This window comes from Mchenga conophoros, linkage group LG15 (assembly GCF_057382185.1).
Source record: "Mchenga conophoros isolate Kocher_MC1m ecotype Shallow Benthic linkage group LG15, M_conophoros_male_GT1.1, whole genome shotgun sequence".
Taxonomy (NCBI): domain Eukaryota; kingdom Metazoa; phylum Chordata; class Actinopteri; order Cichliformes; family Cichlidae; genus Mchenga; species Mchenga conophoros.
The window spans coordinates 34232004-34251595 of record NC_140540.1 but is presented as its reverse complement, the minus strand read 5'-3'; the positions used below and the strand labels follow the sequence as shown (position 1 = coordinate 34251595).

Below are 19592 nucleotides of genomic sequence, written 5' to 3'. Positions count from 1 at the left end.
CTAGGTGAAATAGACAAAAGGAATCATAATTAAAAAGGTTTGATCACTGTTTGAGATGTGTGAGTTTTGAAAAAGGTGCCTGTACCTGTTCCTTAACCTTTTCTCTGAGTTTGCGGTCTTTCCCATCCCTCAAAGTTGTCAGGTAGTTTACGGCAGCGTATTCTAGCACAGACAGGAAGACGAAGACAAAACTGACCCAGAGGTAAATGTCCACAGCTTTGATGTAGGAGACCCTGGGCATGGAAGCATTCACTCCAGTAATGATGGTGGACATGGTGAGCACCGTAGTTATACCTGAAGAGCATACAAGGTCTTGTTAGCGCAGCAGTCAATGAACTACAACAGAAGGTCATTTTAATGGCCAAAAAGAGCTAACTGATTTCCATTTTCACATTTTCACATCTGATGTCCTTAGGAAACATATTCAGTTTTAGCAGGCAACAGTTACAATGATGCAGATCCTCTTACCTAATGAGACTCTGGCAGGGACAGCCCTGCGGTCAATCCAGAAGGACACCCAGGACAGCATCACCATTAGAGTAGCAGGGAAGTAGGTCTGCAGTAGAAAAAAGAAGATGTGACGCCGCAGCGTGAAGTTGATGTACAGACGGTTGTACCAACCTGGAGATAGAATAAGTGAGGAATAAGTAAAACACAATATACTTTTCGCTTTATGTGTTAGAGGTAAAGCAGAAAAAACAAGGTAAAATGACAGAACATGAGGAAATTAACAATCAATTAACAATTAAAAGCTCTTGAAAGCTATTTGATCTTTCCTTAGGTTGGAATGGAAGAAATTGCTTCTTCTCATGTGCTTTATAAACATAACAAGTTGAAAAGAGGAGTTTCTGTAATTAATTGATTGATTGCAGTGTTGTGTGGTGGCGTTTACAGAAAGGCAAGCAGAGATGATTATTAGCAACTTTATCACAGTCCATCTTCTCTGCATCATACATGTTAGGCATGGTGGTTATTTAGAAGTAGAATGGAACTCAGAGCCTTCAGTTTTCAGGCTCCTCTTCTATGGAACCAGCTTCCAGTTTGGATTCAGGAGACGGACACTATCTCTACTTTTAAGAAAGAACTAGTGGCAGCAGATGGCCCCGCCCCTCCCTGAGCCTGGTTCTGCTGGAGGTTTCTTCCTGTTAAAAGGGAGCTTTTCCTTCCCACTGTCACCAAAGTGCTTGCTCATAGGGGGTCATATGATTGTTGGGTTTTTCTCTATATGTATTATTGAAGGGTCTACCTTACAATGCAAAGCGCCTTGAGGCGACTGTTATTGTGATTTGGTGCTGTATAAATGAAATTGAATTGAATTGAATGAAGGTGGTTAGCAACTGCAAACTTATCTGTTCTGCTGCTAAATCACTGAATCTTATTTACTTGCTAATGCTAGCTGAGTTTCCATAACACATTGAAATTGATCTAAGAGCAGCAAAAGTCTTAAGTTCCTTGAGGCAACTGTTGTTGGGATTTTGGACTATAGAAATAAAACTTAATTGAACTAAAAGCTGAGCCTCGCGTGCTCCTCTCTCAAGGACCAGAGATTTATCCACAATGCACATGTGCAAACCACCAGAATAAAGCTGCTGGCCTCTCAGCCTAGCCAGCTCCAGTCATTGTTACTGGGAGATGGACATGCCCTAAGAGACACACACTTTGCTACGAGATGAAATATGCACAGCTTCCAGCTGCAATATCTGACTGTGGCCACAAGATGGCAGTAATGTAAGGGCCAGATGTACATATCAATTGATAGACTAGGACTTTTTGACAGAACTGTCTGAGATGAAAATTGCTCTACTTTGGTAAGTTTTAACATATAAATTTCTATTTTTAGGTTTGACAAGGCAAATGCACTTGTACTAATGTACTGATGGATAGCCACTCTAATCTGTTTGCCACATGGGCACACAGCCTACCTGTGGGAACCAGAAATCTACTTATTACTTACCTATGTATTTTACTCAGAGACATCCGAATTAATTTATAACTTTGTTATGTTTGCATTGTGTTGCACTGTTTATTTATCTTTCTGTTGATATTCTGGCTCTTCATTAAATGAAACTACCATAAAAATAAGATATTTTTTAATTTCTTTGTAAGTCTTCAAACTGACAAATTTAGCAAGGAATCAAAGAGTTTTTTCCCTCCACTCTATGAACATGTTTTGGGATTTTTTTTTTTTACTTGCCCCACTGAGGTTCAGCTCAGTCAGCAGGATGACTTCTGACTGTAATAGCTGGATCTGGCTGAGCCATCAGCAGACATCAGAGGAAATATGTAAACCTCTCCCAACTTAGTTTGGCTTAGTTTACTGATTAAATATGAAATTAACTCTAGAATCTCTCCCAGATAATCATAATGTTGATGCTAAAACGGGACTTTCATATATGGTAGTTTACAACAACTTCAGATTATTTCCCCTAAATCTTTGGTTTTTGTGGAGCAGTTGTAATAGTGACCAATCTAATATTACACAAAATATGTATGTGTAAGTGAAATCTGGGTTTGTTTTCCTTCTCAACCTGTGCTGCTGTAGAAAGCCAGCCTGGAGGTAGTGTGAAACTTCTGAATCAGGAACTGAGACAGAGAAATCCTGTCATCTGTGCTCAGGGACTCATCGCCACTTTTCCAATAAAGCATCAGGTCCTCATCTGTGTAAGCATCTGCAGGACAGAAAGTAGGAATGGAAACAGCAGTCATCTGAATGAACATAGCTGGACCTGGATAAGCAAACAGAGCAAATTCATAAATTCAATAAAAGCTTGTATTCTGCTGATGGCTGAGTTTCAAATAAGAACTAAACTAATACTAATACTAATAATCAATTCATAATTTAGTAACCAAAGCCCCTTTTTGTTGTAGGTTTGCTCATTTACACAAAAATAAACAGTCTCTAATTTTTATGGTGTCTTTTTAATGAAGAAAGACAGAATATCAACCAAAAAGCTGGCAAGACCAAAGAGCTGTCAAAGGATATGAAGAACAAGGCTGTAGCTCTGCATGATGTTATAGAGGGCTACAAGACCATCAGCAAGAAACTCGGTGCGAAGGTGACACTTGTTGATGCAATTATTTGAAAATGGAAGAGTGGAGCTCAATGCAAGATTTTACTTTATGGGGTGAAGACGATTATGACAAAGGTGGTGGATCGGCCTAAAACTACACGGGAGGAGTCTGTTAACGATCTGAAGGCAGTTGGGATCACAGTCAGCAAGAATACCATTAGTATAATACACTACACTGTAATGGACTGAAATTTTACAGCACCTAAAAGGTCCCCCCGCTCAAGAAGGCATCTGTGTAGACCCACCTTAATTTGGCCATGAACATCTAAACGATTCAGAGAAGGCGGGGGAGAAAGCGCTGTGGTCAGATAAAACCAAAATCGAGTTCTTTGGTATCAACCGTGTTTGCAAAGAGAAATGCTGGGAATGACCCAAAGTCTCCTCCCCACAGTTAAACACAGATGTGGAAACATCATGTTGCGTGACTTTTTTCTGCTAAGGTAGATGACGACTTCACTGCATTGACACCGCAAATCTTGGATGACACCGTCCTTCTAGCATGACAGTCACCTAAACCACACCACAAGGCAACAAAGGAGTGGCTAAAGAAGAAGCAAATTAACATCATGGAGGTGCCTAGCCAGTCTCCACTTTTGGTTTGGATTTTTGGTTGACATTCTCAAACTGTTAATTTCTTTGTGAGTGAACTTAGAGATTTAGCAGATAAAATTATTATCTCCCCCACTGCATAGCAGCACAAGAAGGAGTCTCATGGTCTAAGAATACTTACAACTCTCCAGCTCCAGTGTACATGTCTGTGAGTCCAGAGGGAAACGACTAAAATCCATGTTGCAAGCTGCAGTAACTGTTACTCTGTGGAATTAAAGCAGAATATAAACCTTAGTAACTCTAGACAGGGGGCCCTTTCTTGCAAGGCATTTGTTTCCTGTCTTCACCTCAGACTGTATAGAACATGACCATCTGGGAAGACCCTTAACATGATGTTGTCAGTAGTGGTGTCGTGGATGAAGGACCTCTTGGAATGGACAAAGAACACATCAGGTACCCATATTTTCTTCACCAGGCGACCATCAAAGGTCATGCTTTTGTTTGTAGCGCTTGGGAATGCCAGCCTTTCATCTTTCCAGTAGTGCCTCAGGTACAGAGTCATGGTGAAGTCCTGAGATAATGGGAGAAAGAAGACAGCATCGGAATGAAAGGGTCTTGCTATCCCTAATTTATTTAATTTTTCCTGGGATTACATCACTGCAGCCAGTGGCTGCTGGATTATTGAAGTTGTTTATAGATAAATGTACAGTAAGCCAAAATGCTGAACATATGTTAACCAAGTACAGTCCACAGGCTTCATTTGGTCCTAGAATACCCTCGTTTTTTTCCTCCTTCATCCTCTACGTTGCTCTGCAGGCAGGAATGGTTACGCCCGTGCATGCCCCCCTCCACACCACAGATAATCTTTTGTCCTGTTCTCATAGTATTACAATTATATAACAACGGATTTATAATGACTAATGACTGTAGCAACATGTACTCTTGGCACCAAGTGAACAAGTACCTTTGATGTTGCATAAGACCAGTTTAAGGGCATGTCTGAGACTTTCACATGATTAATAACTTATGTCTACTAATCAGAGATGATTCCACCTTTAAAGATCTAAAGTATGTATTCTTGCATATTTCAAGTTCATGGTTTTAATAACCCATATACTGGTATACTGGGTCATGTAAAATTTTGCTTCATGGTTTTTTTTTATATATCTCTGTCAAAAGCAAAACTGCTTTGTAAGAATAAATTGAATTTTCTGTCTTTTATTTATTAAAAATTGGATTTAACAGAAACAAAATAGCACATTTTCTCATGTCACTGAATACTGTGCTGAGGGTTTTTGTTGCTACAGTCTGGTATAATTTAGTGTCTAATGCTACCTAATAACAGTGAGTGTTAGACAGCAACTGCTGGAGTATTACAGAGCATGTTTTCTGTCTTTATGGCTGTCATTAAAGCACACTGAATGGCTTGCATTAAGCAATGAAAAGTAAACTCTGGCCAGAAATATACAGTATATTATGTTGTCTAACAGTGGGTTCAGTGATATACATGAAACACGACAGACAGTGACTACATCCATCCATTCATGTTCTTCCACTCATCCAGGCTGGGTTGCAAGGACACCCAGACCTCCCTCTCCCCAGTCACCTCCTCCCGCTCATCTCCCGCTCACAGAGGCATTCCCAGGCTAGCTGAGAAATTGAATTCCTTCAGCATGTCCTGGGTCTGTCCCGTGCCCTTATTCTAGTAGGACATGCCCAAAACACCTCACCCAGGTAGTACCCAGGTATGATCACAGCTGAGGGATCAGAGTGCAGACTGACTGGTAAATCTTTGTTATTATGCTCTTTATCACAGCGGACCAATGCAGCATCTGCATCACAGTAGCCATAGTCCCAATCCATCTGTTATTCTCCCACTTCCTTCTTCCCTGACTCATGAATAAGACTCTGAGATACTTAAACTCCACTTGGGGCAGTAACTTGTCCCTGGCCCAGAGACTAAAATGACTCCGTTTCTTAAAATTGTGAAGTGACACACAAGCGCGGTCAGTTTTAGTTCAAAATGACATGCCAAGAGCCGCATTATTTAGCATAAGGTCACAAACAATGAAATTTACCACCAGGACAAGTTTTACTGCTGCTGGTATTGTTTTGGTTGGAGGTCATCTCTAAGTTAAATGAGAAAATTTAAAATCAGGAAGTTTGGTAATCCATTTTCTTTTATAACATCTTCATCTGACATTCCAAATAAATTGGAGAGATGTCTAACTCTTCTAAGCATGCACTCTTAAACCTTTGCAATGCCTCTTCCACACAGCAGTAACTGCTGCAATATCAAGCTCAAAAATTAAGACGTGCCTTTTTAGCATTGAAAACTGGCACAATTAGCAGTTGAGTAACTAATTTACAGAAATGCTTGTGCAATATGGTCAGTTTAAAAAAAATCCAGTTTCCATTTCTTACACACAGTTGTCCATGTTCTCTTTGCAAATACCAACAATACTTTCTGCACAGCAGTTTAAAGTCACACACCTCCAAAGATACAGCTGAAATTAATCCTGACAAACAGTTTTTGCCTTGTGTACTTCAGACTGTTTTCAGTGTGTAGGACAGATTTGGGCTGGTTGGCACGTTGTTTATTACTGCCACACTAGAAGGCACTGTGAAACTTTGTTGATATCACATATTTAACCATTACGAGCTGTCCATTTTACAGCGATCATTTTGTAAAACAAAAATAGACCGAGTTGAGGAGGTATTCAGAGTAATTTCACGTGTTGTTGTGTGTGTTTTTGGTTTTTGTTATTAAGAGCTTTGGCAGTATTAGACACTTAATAATAAGGTAAAGCCATGGTTAGGATCAGTTTGGTGCTATATAAATAATATTGAATTGAACTACAGAACACTGACCTGTTACTACCAAAAAACATCTACCGAGAAGAAGGGAATTAAACCATTTCATATGTGCAAGTTGGCACATAAACAATTGTCAGTTTGTCGGCACTAATCAAGAAAAACTACTGGAAAGCTCCATCATTAAGGCCTCTGATATTTAATATGACTTTGCACCAACAAAAAGTCCATAAGTGTGTATACAACATTGCAGTGGCACAGAAAGTCACAATCTCAAAGCCCTGGAGTAAAACCAGTCAAGCCGAGGCAGACTGGTTTAGTCGCTTCCTCAAACACTGCCCTACTCTTGCCATTTGATCACCACAGACCACAAGCTTGGCACGCACTACAAGTTTCAACAGGGAGAATTCTGGCATGTTCTTTGACAACCAGGAGCAGATCATGTTGAAATACAGATCTGAATTGAATAACTTGTGGAACGAAGCAGAAGGTGGGGGGGGGGGGGGGGGGGGGGCGGCATCATATCCTTTATTCCCTCCAGATTGCTCACGTAAACTCAATCCCATGGACGGGTCAAAATATGGATCTTTTAAAAAGTATGTCAACTCTGCCCGTGATGCCTGGATGCTGCCAAATGTTATTCTAAGGATTGTGGCCATTTCCTTCCCAATAGCTGCACCCCCTACCAACATCCAGTATCGTTCAGGGTAAGTGGCATCTACCCAATAAATAGAGATATCTTCAGGAATTTGAGTTTGCCCAAAGTTTGTCTTCCAACCTTATCTGGGTTACAGGAGTGCCTGGCTCCTCCCACCTCCACTGAACAGAACAGCTTGGTTTGTGTTGAGCCTTATATCAGTAGCTGGCCCAAGGAAGAATGGCTTTGATGTGTCAATGTGTGTGCCAAAGCTGGGCTCTCAGATGATATCAGAAAAAAAAAAAAATCACAATTTTTACTGATATCTCATTGATAACTCTGGGGACAACCAACCCCAAAGCAAGGTTGGTTGTCACAAAGTGTTAGTGTCACCTAATTAATTTTTATTACAATTAATTACAAAAATTTAAAACATACCCATTTTGAGCCAGTACCTTAAGCCTAATGAAGGAGTAGTTATTGAAGGATGTTTTACTGATCAGCAGTTTATGTAAGAGTAAAAATGCCACCCCTGTTCTACCTACACGTAGCATATTTTAGCCATGGTCTCTCATAAATTAGACTTGGACAATGCTATATTTATTAAGCACAGGCAGATAAAATCTACCCCAATTCCAAGGCTTGACACACAAGTCATGTTAAGCTTGGGTGCTCACAGATAATGACCCTCTGTTTAAAGTCCACATTGTAACACGTTAAGTTGGTGAGACGGGACAGTTTGTGTGTTTGTGTTAAATTTGTGTTATGTTGTGTGATTAGTTTCATTTTTAGGCACTAAGAACTGCTTAGCAAGATTATGGCATGGTTGAAAATTTGCCCCCGGCTGCACATGATACTTATGCTGTGTGTCTAATTGAGGTACCAAGTGGACTGTTGGGATTATTGCCATAACCTGTTGTGTTTCACACTTCCTTCATTGCAGTAATGAAACCACTTTTTTATATAGCTCCAGACATCTGGACATTACTACAGCAGTCTCCTACCAGCTCTGGAAATTTTGATGTCCAAGTCACTGGCACTGTTTTGTGTTTGTGCCACAAATTTAGATGACGAGATGCTGGGTGCACTACAAGAACCAGCAGTTTCCATAATCACTATTCCAGTATTCTAAATGAATGGGGTCACATGTCTGATAACACAGTCAGTTTTGCATGTCTCTTAAACTTCAGTGTCAATTAAACATTCAGCCTTACAGGTACTTTATCCAAATACTTGTTAAGCTACATTTTGTGTAATGCAAATTTACATTTAATGCATTTAAAATACTTACCATGTCTACCTCTGATATGCTGTCCAAACTCTCCACCTGAACGTCCACCCCAACAGGGACAGCTGGACCTTCAGATATAAACAAACAAATCTGAAGTGGTGCCAAAAGTACATACATTCTGTACTTAAGCAGATACTAGTGTTAAAAATACTCCAGTAAAAAGTTGAAGTACTAATTCAACTTCTTTACTCAAGTATGAAAAACTATCAGCTCTGAAATGTACTCAGAGTAAGAAAGTAAAGTAGCTCAGAGTAAGAAAGTAAAGTAGCTCCTTGAAGAACATTTTTACCACCTATTTTTATGCAAAACTAACTGAATCCTTTGCTATATTAATGCCATGATAAAATAACATTAGTATATAAGAATACCAACTTTATTTCAGTCTAAATTTTAATTCTAATACAGTTCCTCAGCTTGAATCAGTTAAGTGGAACAAAATAAAAACATAGCTCTGTTTTCTGTTGCCTGCGTTGTAGTGGCTGATTTTGCCTATAAACAGGAAAATGAGCAGGGAAGAGGTTAAAGCAGATTTGTTAAAATCAGTTCAATAAGAACATGTAATTAAAAGAATGAATTGATTTATTGATGAACAGAAGTTAGACAGATGTATTTAGTGGTTAGACTCCGATGGCTCGTCTTGGCAGAACGGAACCCCAGCTGTGAAAGGGACAGGGATGTTCAGTGCTCTTTGAGGATTTACACAACTGAACTGAACAAGATATGAGCAGATGTTTCATGAGGTGTCCTGGCTGATTTCCATCCTCTACACGGACAGTACACTGCTTATGCTTTATATTATACACTCTACAGCTGGTAAGGTTGAATAACAGAACAGCAGAACAGCATGAGAGAGGTGTGGAGTGGCATGAAGACTGTGGTGGGGCATAGCCTGCGGTGTCATGCAGGGAAGGTGGACATACCTGCACGGCATCCGCAATCACTTAAATATGGTACTGGGCCCTGCAGTACTGTTGTTGTTGTCAGTGTGTGTGGCTGGCAGCGAAAGAGAGCTGCAGCCAACTGTGTGTATACAGCAACCAGCAAATAAATGATGCTGCAAAGCATGAAGGTGCACCCGAGTCTGCTGTGGGTTTGTTACAAAGACAATCACTGGATTCAAGCCATCCAACAGCAGGGGAGCTGGGGGTGGTGAGGACAGAGCCAACGAGTAGAATGTGCTTTTCAACAGATTCAACACTGCAGTGAATGCTCAGCCCCCTACTGACTTGCCTGTAGCCACACCACTGTCTCTCCCTCCCTCTCAACACTGCATCGTTGCCTCCTTTTTGAGTCCTGACACCCCTCCCCCACCTATCACACTAACGACCAGGTTCAGAGGCAAATGAGGAGACTCCACTCAGGCAAGTTTGCTGACCAGACGGGGTGAGTCCTCATGTTCTCAAGGCTTTGTCGAGTCTTTCATAAACTGTTCATGTTGAGTATGAGTCTGCAGAGGGTCCCAGTGCTGTGGAAGATGTCATGCCTTGTCCCTGTACCAAAGACGCCATGTTCCAGTGGTCCCAGGATTACAGGCCTGTGGCACTGACTTCCCACATCATGAAGACCTTGGAAAGACTCATCCTTGACCAGCGAGCTATAGTCAGACCACATCAGGATCCCCTTCACTTCAGAGGAGCTGAGGACACCATCATCTACCTACTCAGTCGTGTCTACACCCATCTGGACCAGCCAGCGAGCACTGTGAGGGTCATGTTTTTCGACTTTTCCAGTGCATTCAATGCCATCAGACTAATCCTTCTGGGTGATAAGCTGACAGCGATGTAGGTGGATGTGTCTCTTGTGTCCTGGATTGTTGATTATCTAACAGGAAAACCACAATGTGTGCATCTTCAACACTGTGTTTCTGACAAGGTTATCAGCAACACAAGGGCACCACAAGGGACCATCCTCTCCCCCTTCCTCTTCACCCACTACACCACAGACTTCAGCCACTGCACAGAGACCTGCCATCTTCAGAAGTTTTCTGAAGATAGCACGAGCAGAATCATCTGCAGCTCAATGTGACAATGACCAAAGACTTGACTGCAGACTTTAGGAGGACCAGGAAACCCGTGACCCCTGTTTTAATCCAGGGGATCGATGTAGACATTGTGGAGGACTATAAATACTAGATAGATAAGTACACATAGATAATGAACTGGACTGGGTTAAAAACACCACTGCACTCTACAGGAAGGGCCAGAGTCGTCTCTGAGGACTTTGAACATCTTTTGGACAGTGCTCAGGATTTTCTATCAGTCTGTTGTGGCCGCTGCCATCCTCTATGCTGTTGCATGCTGGAGCAGCAGGTTGAGGGTTGCAGATGCCAACAGACTCAATAAACTGACGACAAGGCCAGTAATGTTGTGGGGACGGAGCTGGACTCGGAGACGCAGATGTTGTCCAAGACAAGGACAATGTTGGACAATACCTCCGACTCACTCCATGATGTGCTGGCCAGTCACAGGAGCATGTTCAGTGGGAGACTTAGATTACCCATAATGCACCACTTAACATCACAGGAAATCATTCCTGCATGTGAATATCTCTGTACAACTCCTCCATCTAATGCACAGTACACAGTGCAATAGTTACACACTCTTTTGCATATGTTCTACAGTAAAATAACAAATAACAACGTTTTACAGTTTAGAGTAAATGTCTGTTATATATTTAATCTCTGTAATATTCTGGATATTTATAATTGAGCTATTTGTATATATATTAGAGCTATTTCTTATATTTCTTACTGTAATATATTGTATTATTTCATTAGTTCAGTCTGTTACTGTTGTTATCTTGGAGCAACAGTAACCCACATAATTTCCTTAGGAATTATCAAAGTATTCTGATTCTGAATTTACTGAATGAATCTCAACATCATCAGTTTAACTTCAACTTAATCACTGCTAGCCTTTATGTACCTAACTGACCATGAGCACCACAACTGCTGTGCACCAGTCCGACACACTATTCTTTACTTTGAATCTGTCACAGTACAGCAAACTAACCTGTTTATTGTGCAGTAACCTGCAAAGTATTTTCATGCAACCTTTCAATAGCACAGTCTACCTTCTCAACATGAAAAAATGCAATGACCCATTTGAAATTACCTGCCACTTTATGTTCACTCTTCTTCTATAAGACTAGCTGGTACTGCAACTGCAGTTTATGGAAACATGCAGTTGTTCTGGTATTGTGCCAAAAAATAAAATAAAATAATAACAATGATAATAAATGAATAAATAAACACTGGCCCACTTTAACCTCTGACTATGGCACATCCCTTTCACCCTTGGTGATTAATACATGAACGGGACTGTCTTCTGTGTTACTGTTTAGGCTCAAATCACCGTGATTTTTAAAGTTAAAATAACACATTAAACCAAAGGTAACAAGTCTGTTTTGAAAATGTAAGGAGTAGAAATTACAGATACTTCTTAAAAAATTAAGGGAGTAAAAGTAAAAATTACAGTACAGTTCAAATACTTCATTACCTCCCACCTCTGTAAATAGTATATTACAACACTGGAAATAAGACAATGAGAATAAGTAGAACCTAAAGTACTTTCATTATTGTCTTTAGTCTTTATTGCCCAAGGATAGAAACTGTGCAGGCGCATATCTGTGCACAGAGGAATAAGCACACTTAAAAAGCTATTTACAAATTAATAATAGTGAAGACATCTATTAAAATCACATTGCTTTTGAAACTTTATCCAAAAAGTTAGAACCCTGTGCATACTGTAAATAAAAAGAGGTACAGATGATTTTCTAATATTCTCTATATTCAACTGAAATAATAAAATGGTAAAAGTAACCAGATTGTCACTGACATTTGAAATCCTGCAAACAAATTTTAAATTTGTTGTTAACATATTTCAAAGATGCTAAGACAATGATTACAAGCCCAGGAAACATGCTACCTTATTAAGTTCACCTTGACCTTAATAAGTAAGTAATTAATAGTAATAGTTCATCATAATTCAAAAGACTGAACAAGGCCTATACAAAAAGTTTAACCAGTAAATAATAGTATTTCTCATTGCCAAACTGCAAAAAAACTAGATTTCATCATCTATAGTACAAATTCTTAGAGAATCAAGAAAAATCTGTGCATAAAGGTCAAGCTGAAATAATTGGCTAGCAGGTAGCACTGCTGTCATGGTCCAGGGTCGCTGATCCAGTGTTTTAAGTTTTTGTTGTAGACTCATTCTTCTTTCTTTTGGATTTAAAAGATGACTTATGGTCAAATTTTGTAATATTTAGTTTTGAGTATAATATTTTGTAGTGCATCTGAGTTCTGTTTTAAGATTTTGGTTTCTTATTTTATTATGTTATATATCTGTCGTGTCCAGTCTGTCCCAGCTTCGTCTTTTTGTTTTGTCGTCACTGTCTCCTGTGACATGTCAGTCTTGTCTCCTTTTTTATTTACCTTTCTTGTTCCCCCATAATGTCCCTGTATCTTTCTGTCTTGTCTCCATGGTCCCTGTTAAACTGTGTCCAGTTTCTATGTCATAGTCTTGGTTGCAGTGTTAGTTTTATTTTGACAGTCCCTCATCTTGTGTGCATTATATTTGGTTTTGCTTCCCCTTGTTTAATTAGTCAGATTCAATTCAGCTGTGTTTGCAGGTGTTGGCACTCTGACATAATCACCTCTTGTTTATTTAAAGCCTCGGTTTGCTTCTGTTATTTGTCACGTCCACCCTCAAGCTGTGTCTCTCGCTGTGTGCCTCCAGTTAGGTGCCTCTCGTCAGATTATTTGTTCCTGCTTTATGTTATGTTTACTTTGAAGTTCTCAGCAGTAAAGCTCCTTTTGAATTTTAAATCTTGCTTTGTGAATCCTGCATTTGGGCCCTACTCTCAACACCACACAGTGGAGCCTTGACAACAGCTTTAAGAAGCGACCTAGATCTATATTGACTCAGAAACTCTTCTATAAACTATTGCTTATGAACACAGTTTGTCACTGCATCCACAAATGCAAGTTTAAACTCCAGCAGGAAAACACAAGATCTCAAAGTTGAACACTGTCCTGAAAATGTCTTCCTTTTGGCCAGACTCTGGTCTGACCTAAACGAAGACATGTTGAAAACGATGGACACCGAATCCTGAGGGGTAAGGTCTATGGTGCACTAATGCACATTTGGTAACTTGCACATCTGTAAAGGCAACAATAAAACTGAACTATGCACAGGCATTTTTTTCCATGCTTATATCAGTAAGATGATGACAAACTGGACATCCAACAACATGGCCCCATGGCAAAACAGCATGCCTGCCTACAGTTCCCACTGAAATTATTGGGTACATTTTGAAATTTAAAAAAAAAGAAGCCAGTGAGGGCCCCAAAGTGTTGAGCAGCTGAAATTCCACAACAGACAAGAACTTTTGGCTTTCATAACTATAGCATATTGTCTCATGAATGGGTAAGTGTCTAACTGTTTGTTTCTGATGACACAAACTAAGTGTGCTAAGATCTTCTTTGATTTCAATAGAAATGTGACATCAGATGTGATGCAGTCACTCTTATGATCTGCAAACTTGCTTTCAGTGCATTCCTTACACAATCCTAGAATAACAGGCTGGAGTATCCCGTTAAAGCCAGTAGTAATAACTGGTAATTTCACATGAAAGGTTGAGTTAGGCAGAACACAGCATTCTCATGTTTGTTCCTCTGTGTTGTTTAGCTGATGAGATGATTATATTTAAGGCCAGTCTGGGATTTAGAGGGATATGGAAGAGTATCCTAGCAGGCTCATAACAGATAGAAACAAATTCACACAGCAGTCTGTCGTTTCTGTATGAAAGTCACATTGGCTGCTGTGGTGTTGTTAATCTCTGCAGCAGTGAGAGAGTCAGCCTTACATAACTGGTTGCACAGCAAAGCTGCTACCTGGAAGAAGGGATAGTAACTCGTGCCCAGCTCCAGCTGTCAGTGTTCTCCCCTCTCTTACTCACATCATATGTCACATGTCACGTTCTGGACTCACTATAACTCCTCCTGAAGACACGCCCCTTCAGCTGACATAACACTAGATGCCTGCAGAGAAAAAGCCTCAGCTAGCAGTGCTTTTGGAGCAGGATTGCCTAATTTCTGGCTACAGTCAAAGTCCATTTTGAGCCAAACAGAGTGACAAGGAAATAGCGGTGGTCTATCCAGAGGACGAATACAAGTTTTCATGTTCAATAAATTACTGAGAATGTAAAGCAGGTATCCGTTCTTCTTCCAAACATTTATAGACTGATGAGATAGTTGCATGAAGTGTCCTATGTGTGGATTTGCCCACAAATCAAAAGTGCATCATCACTATGGATCCATCATGCTACATTCGTGCTGTGGAAATGTGTTTGATTTCTTATTTTTTGGTATATTTGTCACAAATACATGTTTGAGATCACAAAACAGTATGTACAAAATGTGCCACAGTGTTGGCGTGATAGGTTTTCACCCAGGGGAACCAGGGTTTGCATTTCCTGTTAGTTTAACTTTTGTTTAAAATTTTAAAAATACATAAACATATATACGTTTTCAGTTACTGTTGCTGTTAGATTGGAGTCATACAACTGTGTAATCTTTTTTGTAAAGATAAGGAAAGTCTAGTCAACTAGTAGACTAACATTTGCTCATTCTAGAGTAAAATTATTAAACAGATTTTATTAGTAGTAGTAACGCATATGCTTTTACAAGTTTGTTTCTTGGGATGAGCCTTTCGTTTTCATTTCTCCATTATCATCAGTAAATTTCAGCTCATGTCATAGGGAAAAATACTTTTGCTGTATGGCCTATGGAGCTCTAAGGACCTTGGAAAGAAAAGCGACTGGACTTCTTTAAGTTTCTTGAAGACATTTCACCTCGTATCCAAAAAGCTTCTTCAGATTTAAGGGCAATTGTTGGAGAGTCCAAGGTATTTAAGCCCTAGTGGGGGTGTCCCACTATTATTGACCCCTGCTGAACAGGGTGATCCGAAGGGCCAGCTCTGTTCTAGGATGCCCTCTGGACCCAGTGGAGGTGGTGAGTGACAGGAGAACGGCGGCTAAGCTGTCATCCCTGATGGACAACATCTCCCACCCCATGCAGCAGACTGTGACAGCACTGAGCAGCTCCTTCAGTGGGAGACTGCGGCACCCACGGTGTGGGACGGAGAGATTTCGCAGGTCTTTCCTCCCCACTGCTGTCAGACTCCACAACAAAGACTTTAACTGATCAAGCACACACATCCATACATATGCAATAATACTAAGTGCAATAATCCTTTCTGTCATCGTTGTATTTTTACTCAGTTGTATATAGTATTTGTATTTGTATTCTATTTTTATCTTATTGTATATTTATTTTATTCTACTGTATATAGTATTTTATTTTATTCTATTCTGTACAGCTGTGTACTGTATTTATTCTTATTGTATTCTAATTTTTGCCTCATAACTTTTGCACTGTCCACTTCCTGCTGTGACAAAACAAATTTCCCACGTGTGGGACTAATAAAGGTTATCTTATCTTATCTTATCTTATCTTATCTTAATCCTGTGCCTCAGCACATGTGGGGCTGCTATTTATCTAGTTCTTTTGTGTGCTAAATTGACCAAACCCAAACCAAAAAACCAAACCCCTCCATCAATCTTTCCTTTGTTTCTATCTATTCAAATGGTGCAGTGCGGATTTTAAGGAGTGTCTCCCTACATACATAATGTGATTGATTCTGAAGCATGAGTTCATTTTTAAATACTAATAAACTGCTTTTTATTTTTTCACATATCTAAGATTGCAGCTGTAATTTTTCCTAGTCAGCCTTAGTTTTGAGAGCTTGAATTATTATCTTGTCCGTTCACCAGAATAGAGAGAGAAAACACTTTGTCCATTCCATGCTGAACTCTGTGTGGATTAACAACTGTAAATCCACTGTTGGTTGACTGTGCTTAGATTAGACAACTAGGCCTGTGCATTAAGCAGTGATTTTACTCTGCTGCGAACATAGACACAGACAGCTGGAGGAATAATCATTCCTGTTATACTTCTTTGAAGTCTTTGCAACACATGCATATTAAGTGCATTGCATTGCCTGTGGAACATAAAGTCCCCGCTGATGGGGCCGCACATTCCTAAAGAAATTGTCGTGCACGTAGATGTCCACTCCAAACCTCATGCTCCATGTCTAATGATGACATTTATGCAAACCTTGGCAGTTCACAGACAATGAAAATGTAACACACAGTAAAACCAGAAAGAAATCCCACTGCAGAGTTCCTCAGAGTGACATTGGTGACATAAAAACCAGACCGTCTCAATACTACAAATAGAACCAATCCATACAAGTGTATCTGCCCTGTTTTGTAGACAGTCATGAAGGTGGAGCTACATAAATACATTGCAGATTGATGTCATATGAAATATTCCAAATATTTCACCAAACTGTCTGCTACTGTTCATCTATTAAATGTGTCTCACCACAGTCCAATGGGAGCAGTGCAGGTGCTTTAATTATAAGCACAGAAACCTTATTGGCTCTCCTTATACACTGCTGACGATAAACCTTGTGTACTGTCACACTCTGATATACATTTTAGAAGCAGTTCAAACACTAAACACTTCTTTCATTAGTTACACTGCAGTCGCTACTTTTAAAGCCAGAAGGGACTGCAACAGCTGGTGCACACTTTGACTTCTTCCTCATTTAAATGACTGCACGAGAGTCTCACAGGAGTCACGTGTTAAAGAGCACAAGTGATCATGGAATGAATCTTTTTTAAACTAAGGGTTACAAGGGTCAGTCAAGAAGGAAAGAGTCAGAGTGGTATCAACATTGACTTTAGGTTGAACAAAATTTGGAGAAATAGACTGGGAGACTATGTTAGTGAAGCGCTGAGCTGACATATCCAGTTGCCTCTGTAGGTTTTCTATATTTCTCAGAAAACACATGTCTTTAAAGAAATCAAGAACACATTACTCTTATCATGATGGAAATTAGCAGCTATTGGAGCTTACCTGCAAATGCGGGCCTCATGGTGAAATCGTGTTCATCAATGCGCAGGAGGTGGCTGGTCTTTACCTTCCGGCTTTTAGTTCCATCCACAACTTTCTTTGATAGAGGACTGATGACAAAAACCAGACAGAGAAAAAAAGGGGAACTAAAAGATAGGATTAAGAAGTAGTGAACGTTTGCTAAAAGCAAAAACTGTCAGGTGCCCATGACTCAAATCATTCTTACTCCTCATATTCGTCAGTAAATGATTCCTTCATATTGCTCTTTCAATTTAGCAGTGGTGAACAACATCCACAATCCTCACTCATTGCAAAACACATACCACATTTTCTATGAACCCAACATGATGATGATTCACAGCTGAACATTTGGGCTTAATTAGAAGGAGACTGCTCTGTGACAAAATAAGTCAATAGTTCAGTTGTGTAACCAGCTTATTATTACTTATTACCTTTATGATTTAAAACTAAATGACCTCTGCCTACATGTGTGAGCTGAACCTGTCACCCTGGTTGCCTAGAAACCTCAACTTCCTAATGTGATAATTTGTCTATACTAGGCCAAACCATCAGCTTTCCTAACTCTGACTAAAGAAAGGACAAAGAAAGTAAAGATGAAATCAAGAAGTAGTACCACATGAGACTCTAAAAGTCGTGTGCTGTTTACTAATGCGGACGTTGTCACCCTTAAACTAGAAAGACTGCTGTTGTTTTATTAATGGTCACAATGATAATTCTGTTAGGAACAAACAACCATTACACTATCCAAACAACAATAAATAAAATAAAATAATATCTAATATCTTTTCAAACTTTGCTTTTATGACCCGTAATTAATTTGCAAATATTTTTTCTTGAAATTTACAAATGTAATTGTGATTGAGTGTGATGAATACATTTATAATTATAATTATTATTATGGAAAGATTGTGGTCACAGTTAAAAACAAATGTGAACAATTAATTGCAACATTGGAATGTTGGGCATAAAAGACAAATGTGTTACACACCTGTCCTCCATCCTGGTCTCAGAGCCTGGCCTTACAATAACAACAGTGTCAGGTGTTCCAGCAAGTTCCCTATAAGACATATATTTATATTCAAATGAAAAATATTTAGGAACTTTGTGCATTAATAAAAGTCAACTAAATTAAATCACACAATATATTGCAAAGTTACAAAATATAACACAATAAATCTAATACATATAAATAGCTCAATTAATAAAGACATTTTACTCTTAAATCTTGTGGGAGGTGAGTTGTTGCAAGTTAAAGTCACACAGTTAAATGCAATGCAAAGGTTGATGGATGCACATTTCTGAATTTTGGTGACAAAATAACACACTATACTAAGTTGCTGTCACTTGTGGTATGAATGGATCATGTATGAATGGTGACCCTTATGAGTTGCAACCAACTCTATTTACATATAAAATGAAGGAAGAAAAGCAGTTAGCAAGTGTCCAAATAATTATGATCCACAAACACTGTAAGAGCCCAGTTTGAGGTACAGCAAAAATAAAATTAAAAAACGAGTATTAAAATACCCTGAGAAACTACTGGATGGGCAAAAGGGACACAGGGGAGACACAGGGGAGACACAGGGGAGACACATAGCATGACGGTTTATGACACGACCAGGAACTGAGGGAAACTGGGGGATTAAGTACACATGTGACATAATTAACTGGAGCTGGAACACACAAGAAAACACGAGCTAAATCTGAGAAACAAGACTGAAACTAAGCTGAGCACAAGGCACACAAGACCAGGGACTGGTGGTAAATTAAGACAGGAAGTGCAGAACGTAGACTTGACATGTAAACAGCCAGAGAGAATGCTGATATACAAGAGGGATGCTTGGAAGGAAAAAACACAAAGATGTGATTAAGACAAACTGGACATGAGGGGGAACTAGCTGAGACTAGAAACTAGAAATATCCATAAGTCAACTATGAACAATGGGGCATAATACTAAACATAGGGGGAGACTTAAAATGAGAAGCTGGAAAGAAATCATAACATCAGAACTCAGAACTGAATCAAGAACACACAAAAACTGGGGGAAACAGGAACTATGACACATGTGAAATCAGGAATAATCAGCAACAGATCAACAATGAAAAGGAAAACTGAATTATTACGGAAGAAACTAAAGGAAACGTGAGTCTGTAATCCGACGTTACACGATCAGCATCAGTAACTTGCACAGCTTGTTAGCCAAAGAGATTAAATCCAGGATATAG

The 19592-nt window shown here is 39.5% G+C and overlaps 1 protein-coding gene across 1 annotated transcript in view; it reads right to left on the bottom strand.

The window, feature by feature from the left end:
• LOC146558723 (gamma-aminobutyric acid receptor subunit rho-2-like) overlaps nt 1-19592 on the bottom strand; it is a 28009-nt gene that overhangs the window by 7587 nt on the left and 830 nt on the right. The window contains exons 2-9 of the mRNA XM_085246405.1: nt 18355-18423; nt 17349-17455; nt 8363-8430; nt 3968-4191; nt 3802-3884; nt 2529-2669; nt 469-621; nt 86-294 (exon numbers count right to left, since the gene is read on the bottom strand). Coding sequence (XP_085102531.1) covers nt 86-294; nt 469-621; nt 2529-2669; nt 3802-3884; nt 3968-4191; nt 8363-8430; nt 17349-17455; nt 18355-18423 — 1054 coding nt within the window. The remainder of the gene's footprint in view (nt 1-85; nt 295-468; nt 622-2528; nt 2670-3801; nt 3885-3967; nt 4192-8362; nt 8431-17348; nt 17456-18354; nt 18424-19592) is intronic.